Source organism: Nestor notabilis, unplaced genomic scaffold (assembly GCF_000696875.1).
Source record: "Nestor notabilis isolate BGI_N333 unplaced genomic scaffold, ASM69687v1 scaffold16810, whole genome shotgun sequence".
Taxonomy (NCBI): domain Eukaryota; kingdom Metazoa; phylum Chordata; class Aves; order Psittaciformes; family Psittacidae; genus Nestor; species Nestor notabilis.
This window is the reverse complement of record NW_009910883.1, coordinates 33,427-43,967: the sequence shown is the minus strand read 5'-3', so window position 1 is coordinate 43,967 and position 10,541 is coordinate 33,427. Positions and strand designations below refer to the sequence as shown.

The window sequence follows — 10,541 nt, the reverse complement described above, 5'->3', positions numbered from 1 at the left end:
TTTCCCTATTTCCCTTGCCTTGACCAGAAACAGAAGCTGAACACTGTTGCTCAGATTCAGACCCTCCTTTTTTGTTCTTGTTATTTATTCTTTTTCCTTTTCCAAGGTGAGGAATAACAGGGGCACTTATGACACCCTTATGCTGGGTCAGGTATAGCAAGAATCAGCTCCCAGCCTCCTAAAATCCCCTGGTGGTGCTCTGACTCCTAGTTAAATAAGTTTTCTGGGACTGGATGACTTCAGGATTCACTTTTCCCCTCTGAAAAGTAGGTGGGACTGTGGGGGAGGCACTCGGAAGGGAAGTATTGATGAGAATCCAGGTGGTGCACATCTCATCAGGGTGTTCCATTTTAAGGCTGGGGATCTTAACGCCTTTCCTTCAGTGGAGGAGGGAGGTGACTCAAAAGCACCTTTTGGTTCTTGTAATGATTTGTGAGGTCAGTCGATGGCTTTGGCTACAGCAGAAGGTGTGACAGGATTATACTGAGGCAATCTGTTTCCTTTCTCTCCAAAGGAACAAAAAAGCAGGAGAAATAGTTTAGAAGTAGATTAAAACAAGAAGGACAAGAGCCTAGGGAGAAAGGATGAAGGAATGAGTCCTGTGGGAATGAGATGGTCTGTCCTTCCTGCTGGCTTAGCTGGTCCTTCCCTTTGCTTCCAGCTCCTTTTAGAAATGTTGTTTATCCTTTTAAAGTTTCAGAAGGGAGGGGAGAGCTGAGGGTGAGCTCCCTGCAGAGCCTCCCTGGGGAAGGGCAAACTGGGCAGTGCAAGTCTGCATCAGAAATAGCTCTGGGAGGCAGATGTGAATGGGAGGAGGGGGGAACGCCTAAATGCAAACCAAAGGAGATGGTCTGCACAAGAACCAGCTGTGGTACCAAGCCTAATAGGATGCTGCTGGGGTGGAGACGCTTTAGCTGGAAGCCTCCTTTGAGCCTCAAGAAGGATTCCTGGGACCAAGAGCTTTAGGTTTGTTTAGAAACTGGTCATCCCCCAAACAGCAAAAATAACCCTGGCCTGACTTAGCCAGCAGCCTGTGTTGCAACAGTACCAGACTCTGCATGAGTCAGGAAGAAAGCCGTAGGAGAGGAAGGGAAAGGATGGCACCGTGTGGGCTGCCACAGGGTGTGGTGAAGAAAGCACAGGCTGCTACCACCTCCCGAGGCAGCATCCTTACCCCACTCTCTTTTAAATAAGTTGTTCTTATTTCTGTACAGGTTCAGGAGTCACTTCCCCTCTTAGAAGTATGTGGGACTGTGGGGGAAGCACTCAGAAGTACTGACTGGCATCCAGGAGGAGCAGATCTTTGGCGTTTTGAGGCTAGAGGGAAGAGCGAGGTGACTATGTGCAACACGGGTTTGCTCTTACCTTGATGGGAGTGGCGACTTCTGGGCTGGCTACCACTAAAGGGGAGATTAACAGCATGCCTGAAAACTCACTGGGTCTCTCACTGGCTGTCAGGATGGAGATGGCTCCCCCCTGCAATGCAAAGTAACAGCCCACAGCTTAATACAGGTGTCAACATCCCCTTTGTACAGTAATCCTGTTACTGGAAGGGATTTAGTCGAAACAAGCAAATTATTTCTGCCCCAACGAGAGTGGTCAGTGAGGAACACTACAGGAGCAGGGCCACTGGAGTGTCTGGGTTTTGCGGGAGAGAAGAGACCTGGTTTCTGTTCCCATGCTATAAACCCTCCCATCACACTGAACTCAACTCTCCGTGCAATGTCTGTCAGCTCCATAGGATGCCTTGTGTCCTCCTCAGTTAAAAGGACTAAAAAGAAATGTCTGAAATGGTTGTTCAGGTGAGACCTGAAAAATAAGTTGAGGCTCTATCAGCGTGACTGGAGTTGCATTGGGATGATGCCGTGGAGCCAGGCTCGCGCTGTGCTTGTGGCTCTGGTAACCTGAGCAACAGCAAAGCCACCCAAAATCCTCACTAATTACTGTTAGTTCAGTGTTCTCCTCTTCAGTGTCCCCACACTCCAGCCCCACAGCACTGTGCCCAGCGAGCACCCAGCCCCTGGTTCAGAGCTGAACACCAGCCCAGCTGAGCCCTCCTGCATGAGGACAGGGCTGATGGGGACGGACGGGACCTGGCCGGCTTCCTCGGGAAAGTTTGCAGAGGATTAGTTGCCAAGGGGAATATTTGGTGAACTTCCATGCTCCTGGAGAACCAGGGGCTTGTTAACTGGAGTGGCAGCGCAAAGCACCCCAAAGACCTTGCTGGGAAATTAGCTCCTTGTTAGAGCGGCTTTGGAGCCTAGTGAGCACCTCGGAGCATGCCATGCCTTCTTACGCAAGAACACTTGTTTATCTGAGCATAGGCTGAATCCCAAAGTACTTATTCATTTTCTTCTCCTCTGGGAAGGCAGGGAGAGCAGATCAATGACATCAGTGGGAATACTGCTAGCTTGAATAAAGGGATTTGGCCCGTGCTGTCAGAACCAGACTTCAGATCTGTTCACCAAATCAGTGCCTTTGTTTTTGCAGCCCTAATCCCTTGTACATTTTCCTCTTAGGTTGTTGAATAGAATGAGGCTACAGGGCATTTTCGTGTTTCATCCCCTAGCTGCTCACAGAGCTTTGGAAGGCTTAACCTCCTGGTTACTGGGTAAAATGAAAGGAGAAGCCTAATGCTGCAGGGATGTGGTGGGACTTACTGTGTACCTCGTGTGAACGAAGGGTCCTATTAAAAAATAGGCCTATTGTTGCAAATAGCACTAATTAGGGCCATGATCTGAGTAGAAATGTTAAGGATTGACTATACTCCAGATGGAATTCATGGGGTAAGGCAAGCTGGCAAAACAGGCAGTGAATGAAGCGGAAGGGAAGGTTGCTTGTGGCTTTCTTTTTCCTGCTGTGGGCTGAGTTACTTATTTCCTGCCATCCATAAGAATACCCCCGTGCAATGGCACGTGTCCTGGTGCTGCAGGAGGGGTAGGGGATGGTGCTTACCATGGAGTGCCCCAGGATGAGAATGGGCAGCTCGGGGTGCTCTTTCTTCATGAGATCAATGTGCTGCAAGCTGTCTCTGATGAAGACGTGGAAATCTGAGACAACCATACGATCGCCCTCGCTCTGCCCATGGCCAACTGTAGGGGAAAAGCAGAACATGCATGTAAGTCACTCAAAGCAGTGGTTGCAATCAGGAAAGGTTTTAACAGAAACATGCCTGTTGGACTGTTACTGTCCTTACTTGACCTTCTCCTGCAGTCATCGCTCAACAGAAAGTGCTGCAGGAGTACAAAGGAAGCTGCACAGAGCTGTTTGTAAAGCACCAGCCTGTCCATGGTCTGATTAAAAGAAATCGTAGACTCCCCTGTGTTTCTACCTGCTCTTCCAAACTAAGAGTGCAGATCTAATCTCTTGCAGATCTAATGAGCATCAGGGTGAGGAGAGCGGAAGGGTTGTGTTGCCTTGCTGTAGAGATGGGGGGGTCATTGCATCCTGGGAAATAGAGTTTTTCCCAGGGATCATGGCTGCTGAGCTCTGAGGACTCACTGCACAGCAATAACTGCTGTGTAGAGTCTTAGCAAGACACAGGAAAATTCCAAAGACTAGATGTGCTGCTATAAACTTAATGGGCCATGGCCACAGCCTTTTCCAGTGCCTGGATGTGCACGGGCTTTGCAGAGTCCTGCTTTTTCTCCCAATACCCTGGAGTGCTGGGTGGGCTGGAAGCCTTCCCTGGTAGGAAGTGAAGCGCTCTCAGCAGAGGACAAGGGATGGAGGTTGCAAGAGACTCCAACAGTGGGCAAGTACCAAGTGGCACACTCCTCCTAAACAAGTGCTAATGCAAACTGTGCTGCACCTGGGCACTGTTAGCTTGTTCTGTATCTGGGAATTATCTGATCTGTATCTGATCAAAGGGAAGGGAAAGACTAAAATGGGAGCTGGTGAGTTGCTATGGGAACAGTGGCATCCCTGGCAGAGCAGGAGCCAGCATCGCCACCAACACAGTCCCAGGCAATTTTGAGCTTGCAAAGGCTTGAAATTAATAACCGCCCTGGGGAAGCAGTTTGCATGTTCACCTGGCCACACATACATGTTGTTAGCTAGCACAAATAGGATTCCTCCTTAAAAACAGGCTCCTTGCTTGTTGCTGGTCCATTCAGGTTGTTAAGCAAAACTGTGATTGGGAAAACAGGTCCCATCCATATGGGATAGGGCATAGGGAGTCTCAGACATCTCCCTGCTGCTGTGTCTCCCTAGGCCTTCTCCAGTGGGCACTTAGGCACACGTAAAGGCACAAAGGGACAATGACTTGTCGAAGGATGTGAAGTGCCTGATAATTGTTCTCATGCTGGATGGTACCCCCTCTAGTGAGCAGCAAAGCAAAGCATTGCCACCCAGCCTGAAAGGTACAGAGCTGCTAGCAATAGTCAGAAGAAATCAGTGTCCTGTAAGACAGCCAAAGAAAAGCACCCTGCAAATTTGGCAGAGCTGGACTAAAGACACTCCATCTAAGAAACTCTGAGCTGCAGACTTCTTTTGTCCTGCCAGGTGCTCGCCAGAGCTGGGAACACTGCAATCAGCCATGCTGGCTGCCAGGTACACCCAATGATGGCATGCTGGCCTATAATAAATTACATGGTACCGCTTCTGCTTTCCATGCACATGCTCCAATCCCTGCCAAAATATGAACCAGCAAGTGGATCTGCCACGGCTCAGTGACCAGAAGCAAACCAAAGAGTCAATTCAGATGCAAATTGTAATAGTCTAAGAAGTGAAGCCATGTGTGTGGCTAGTGGGTCTATAAACTGCTTTTTATTACAGATGGAAAGCGAGCCTGCTCCAACTTTTATTCTGTCCAGTCCACCCATTTTGTAGACCTTAAATGTGTTATCTCCCTATTACTTATATCTCAAATTTAGCAGGTTAATATGAGTTAAATAAGCTAGAGAGAGGAATGTTTCTCTTAGCAGAGCTTTGCAGTTCCAATTCTTTTTCTCTGGTGCTGCTTGCACTTGCTTCTAGTCTCTCTTTCTCTCCAGTGCCTGTGTGAGACAGCTGAGCAAGCAGAAATAGCAAACCAGGTCTGTGTATGGGCCCTGACTCCCTGCTGTGGAGCTATGAGGCTCTGCTCTGTTTCTGGATGAGACAGAGGCAGCTCTGGGAAACCTCCTTGGTCCTCAGCATGGAGCAAATCCCCTGCTCTTACCACATACTAATGACACTGCTCGTAACAGCCAGAGTTAGGACTGTGGAATCCAAGAAATACCTGTGCAAGAGCTGTGACAAGCATCTCACTGGATTTCTGCAGGGTTTGGCGGTTTTTATTAGTAACTTAATGAGCCCACCTTTTGACCCTGCTTTTAACTATTAAATCACTGTTCCCCACCCAGATGGCCCAGAGCAATGGTTGAGGAGCAGTTTGTCTGCATGTATGGTAAAGGAAGTCCCTGTGTGTCTTTGCTGTGATACTATCGCAGGGCCTTGCAGAAGGTTGGCTGGCTGGCTGGCATTGCTGGGTCGTGTTCTTTTATTTTACTTTTTTTCTCTCTTCCCCTCCAAGAAACCAGAATTGCTGCACCAGAGAATGAGTTTATTGCAAGTTTGGATCTCCCAGCTGAGAAAGCTTCAGGGTGAGGAACTAAGACCTCTTCTATTAGATGAAAGATGTGTGCAACCAAACATCAATACAGTTGAGAATATTGACATGTTTTTCTCTTTTGCCTTCAGAGGTATTAAGAATGAAAGGTCAAGTTCAGCCTTGATGTAAAGCTATTTGCTTTGGGTTTTGCTGGGAATGAAACTAATATAGTGCTTCCACTATATTAGTGGTGAGACAGTGGGTTCAAGACGAGTGGAACTGCCTGCACCCAGGAACTGGAACTAACTGCATCCAAAGGAGACAACAGAGAAGTGTCACGAGAATCACAGCTCTATGAGTTCCTCATCACAACACTACCCCTGGGGCCCCTGATTTCAACAGGGCAATGTGGGGTCATAACCATGAGATGTTCCTATGTAAAGCACTGCGGTTGCCAGCTCACATCCACGTGGCACACTTGGTTTCCTGTCTATGTGGCTTCACATCCAGCTTGCAGCTAGCTAAGCGGTGTCTCAAGGCATTACGGCTGATGCCTGTATTTATGAGATCTACTTGAACTTGTCTGAGCAAAGACTGCTGGGTTTTTGCACTCATACAACACGCAGCACCACAGGGCATCATCACAGACCTGGATCCAAGGTACTGCAAGCTCTAGAAGTAATAATGAGCTCTAATCTCAGGCTGTAAGGCAGTGCAGTTTCGCAGAGGAGGTGATGGGAGAAAGCACAGAGATGGAGAATGTGGGTGAGACAATACACAAGGCACTAATAATGGGTTTATCCAGCAGATGTTGTGTGAAGCTTTGATTTTCTGCTTGTTTTTTTTTTTTAAGGTTTAATGAAAAAAAATATTAACAAACTAGTAAACACTTTGAATTGTCATAACAGTTCACTCCTGCAACAACTCTGCTTGTTTGGTAATGAGTCAAGTACACATCCTTTTCATCAAGTGAGCAAAGCTCATTAATTAAACATACTGGATTGCAAAGCTCTCAATGTTTAATTGTTTGTTTAACAAGCAGTACATCTAATCCACCATTCAGACACACAAACAGCTAAAACAACAGGAAGAAGCTTCAAAACAGGACAGACAACATCTGGAAAAGTCAACAGCCTGTGCCTGCATTGTCAGTAACATGTAAAGCAAACGTTCCACTCAGAACAAATACACACAGGAAGCACCCCTGAGTTCATCCTGCAGATTCCTACTCAACAAAGCAGCTTCCTTGCCCTGAGAACAGATTTATCACAACAAGGGAGCCTGGTCTAGTTTTATTTTCCCTATCTTTTTCCATTCCCAACCAAATCAAGTCTGGTGCACGGAGGCATTCAGCAGTGCCTGCCCCCCACTATGTAAGTACTCTTTGTTCTGCATGGAGATGGAGAGCAAAGACAAGACAGAGACACCTGAGTGAGGAGAAGCAGGACAAGCTGTCCCAGGATTTGCCATGCTGCCTTGACTACAGTCAAGCTGCCACCTAGGTCAGCTGCTGTGCTGCAGTGTGCTTTGTAGCTAAACCCTGAAGGTGAGCTTTCCACTGTTCATCTGAACCAGCCTTTGCTGTGCACCATCTCTCTTATCCTCCTTGACAGCTCTGGTTTCCACAAGAAGAAAAAGCAGTGCTTAGGCTGGAAGGGAGCAGGTCCACGATCTGAACCACCAGGAGACAGGACCATGGGGCGCAGTGTGGAGTAAACCTGCTCTGCAGCATTGACAAGCTTTATGCTGTCAATATTTGGGTACAAGCCTGTGAATGAATTTGGGCTAAGGCTTTTCCAGGACTACTTCCACATCAGATTTAGGGACTAAAAGGAGAGGGTTCCCTCTCACCACTGCTTCCATCTTTATGTTCCTCAAGGATCTGAAAACAAGTGCTTCTCCTTAGTAACTTTTGAACTTTTGACCACTCTTCTCCACCTGGGTAGTCCTCAGCATCCCTTCCTTCACACCACCTGTACAGATACAGGGAGTACACTGCATTTTCCATAACAATAGGCACATTATAAAACCACTAGATATGGTACCCAACAGAAGGATCTCTACACCTTTGGTGTTCTATCTATGGAGCATGTAACTAAGAATTACAGATGGATCCTGCCTCTCTCTTACTGAAGGGGAGTCATGTCCTGAACACACCAGTCCGTCAGCTTCCCTCTTCCTTCCCAAGGTTAGGAAAATCATTTTTCTTTCGGCATTTGCTGGATAGTTTTTATTCACTTGCCTCACACAAAGGGTGCAGCAAACTGAAAGCTGCCTCCTCCCACATCGGAGACACATTTGCAGAGCTCAGATATTTTTAGCATAGTGCACACACAGAGTTATATTGTTTGTGGTCTTGGTTAAGGAAAAAAAAGGAACAGGCAATTTTCTACACTAAAATTCTTTGTGCCTTCCTGCTGGGAGCAGGGAACTGGTCAGCTTGCTGAAGCCATTGGAAATCTTTTCTGTACTCCAGAGATGACAAACAAAATGACCTGGTACATATCACAGCAGTGGTTGAGCCTGTCCAACAAGGCAAACTGTTGCTGTCAATGTTAGCAGTCAATTCATCCCTAATGGATACAAGCGTGGTTCCTTTGGCTTTAGAAGACTCGCCCGTTCCTTATGCTGTTGCTGAATTTGGCTCTGATTTGCAGTTCCTTAAAAGTCTTCCTGGAACATCATGTTGCTCATGAAAACATGCTGAAAAAACCCCCTCTGAGTGTGTTGCAAAATAATCCTTCATTGGCTGCCTTTACAAACAGCAGCCACTGTGGCCAGGCTAGGAATGTAAGTGTCTCCTGGGACATCATGTAATGAAAGGAGAAAAAGGAGTGTGAAAACCTGCACATACCACAGTCACTTCCCATGCTGCCTGGAGCTTTGTCATCCCTGTCACAAACCCAGGATGCTGCTGTGGCATGGCTGGTAGAAGCTAAGCCGCATGACAGAGGAATATGGAGCCCAGTTCCTTTCCCACAAAGTTCAGACACAACCGTATTCTCCTTTTTTCCTCAGCCCCTTCTGCTGACGGCACCTCCCAAAGCAGCCCTCAAGAATATTGAAGGAAGAGAGCTGAAGGGAATGCCCTTCTCTGCCAGGCTGCGGGGATCAGGGGTTTGAAAACACTGCACAAAGCTGGCGTAGATGGTTGAGGAGCTGTTGAGTTCCTCTGCAAAAGACTTTCCTTTGGTGATGGGTGAAATGATTGCTATCTCATCTGTTTTCCCATGGGTTGGAAACCACAATATAAATGTAAAATATATAATCAGTGAGGCACAACTTATGGTGCCTCTAAGGAGTCTTATAATCTAGCACTAAGTGATTTTATTTAAGGCCCTAGAATAGTTTTTCACTGTTATTCTTGCAGTGTTGCACTGACATTTTGCCTTCTTTCATGAGGAGCAGATAATTTCCTGAAGTATAGTTAAGGTGACTTCATTTACCATCAGAGTTGGTCTTCAAAGACTTATTCTGCCATGACATAGAACCAGCATCGGTGCTCAGATACTGCCGAAAAAGTTGCATGGACTTTGCTGGAGTTAATCCAGGGTCTCCCTAGTTCACTTGACCTATATGTTGCTGATGTTTTAAGAACAGAGAAGAGCTTCTTTTCTGCTCTCCACATACAACTTCAGATACCACTAGTGGTAGCCAGAGTTTCACTGGAGGAGAAGAGCAGTCAAGGACAATCTCCCTGCTATTTTAATTTAGCTTTAAAATCACATATAATTATCTTATATTGTTTTAGTACCATAAAATCCCTCCCAAAAGGTGCAAACTTTATTTTTTCCCAGATGAAAACAAGGCTCAAAGTCCACTTGCATTACCTTGCTGATCCAAGTTTCAGCTTTAAAACAACTGAGGCACCAACTCGAGATGTCAGAGTTTTCCATGAAAAAGCCAGCACTGGAGCGGAACTGCACAATCCCCTTCCCTGCCCATTGATTCCAAAGCACGACTGGCATGTGGGTTGGCTCTCCAACACGCACATGCTATTAAGTCCTAAATGACAGCTTGTTTAACTAGAAAACATTTCCATTTTTTCCTTCACAAAGGCCATTCATTTCGTGCTCTTCTATTTGCTTAAAGACGGTTTCATTTGCCCTGCCTGAGAGTTTGCACAACCCGCCTGATTGTTCCCCTCCAAAGAGAGCTGCAAGTTAATGACCCACCTCTTGATCCCTACACAGGAGCCTTGCCCAGCGTGCTGATGCATCGCGAGTGAGCTCCTCGCGTTGCAAACTCCATCCGTGTGCCTTGAGTATGTTCACGCTTGAGAAAACAATCAAATCAGTTCATCTCAGGGAAGACAGTCCTAATTTTTCCCTGCTAACAGTAGATTAAGCATCAAGAAGAAAGTAAGATGAAAGCTAGCTCATGTAAGAACTCCCTCCATGCTGCTGACGAATGTCTTGGGGGACAGGCATAACTTCCTTTCAAGCTATCTTCAAAAGCTTGCCCTCCATGCAGACCACCCATTGGGAACTCACATCAATAACAAACAGAAAAGAAGAATTTAAAAGACCCATTTTTCACCCAATTTATTTACATGTTAAAATAAACACGAGTTCCCGTATGGAGCAAGGGCTCCCACTGGGTTCTGTTTAGTCTGTGAGATTCTTGGCACTGGAGTACAGCATTTCTCTATTCCAAAGCAATCTTGGCACAGATTTTTTTCTGTTATATATTTTTTTTCAGCAACTGGCAAATGAATAACAATAATCATAATGTTCCTATAAAGAGGGAATCACGTTCTAAGGCACCAGCAAGGTGTTGGACCAATTAATCCTCCCAAAGCTCATTAGCACACCAGAGCTCCCAAAGTCCTGCATTCAGGATCAGTTCTCCCCATGGGTTGCACTTCTAGTTCTCACTCAACCTGTCCAAAGAGAGTTTTCCCACAGAGCTAAAGAGATTTTTGCTCTTTGCTTCCCTTCTTCACATCACCACATGGCAATGCCACCCTCATTAGACGGGATTTGTCCCCGTTCCTAACAAGACATGA

The 10,541-nt window shown here is 46.5% G+C and overlaps 1 protein-coding gene across 1 annotated transcript in view; it reads right to left on the bottom strand.

Annotated features, from left to right (window-relative positions):
• LOC104403848 (monoglyceride lipase-like) overlaps positions 1 to 10,541 on the bottom strand; it is a gene marked incomplete at its 3' end in the record, with an annotated part of 45,290 nt that overhangs the window by 1,983 nt on the left and 32,766 nt on the right. Inside the window, exons 3-4 of the mRNA XM_010012120.1 lie at positions 2,956 to 3,092; positions 1,366 to 1,476 (exon numbers count right to left, since the gene is read on the bottom strand). Coding sequence (XP_010010422.1) covers positions 1,366 to 1,476; positions 2,956 to 3,092 — 248 coding nt within the window. The remainder of the gene's footprint in view (positions 1 to 1,365; positions 1,477 to 2,955; positions 3,093 to 10,541) is intronic.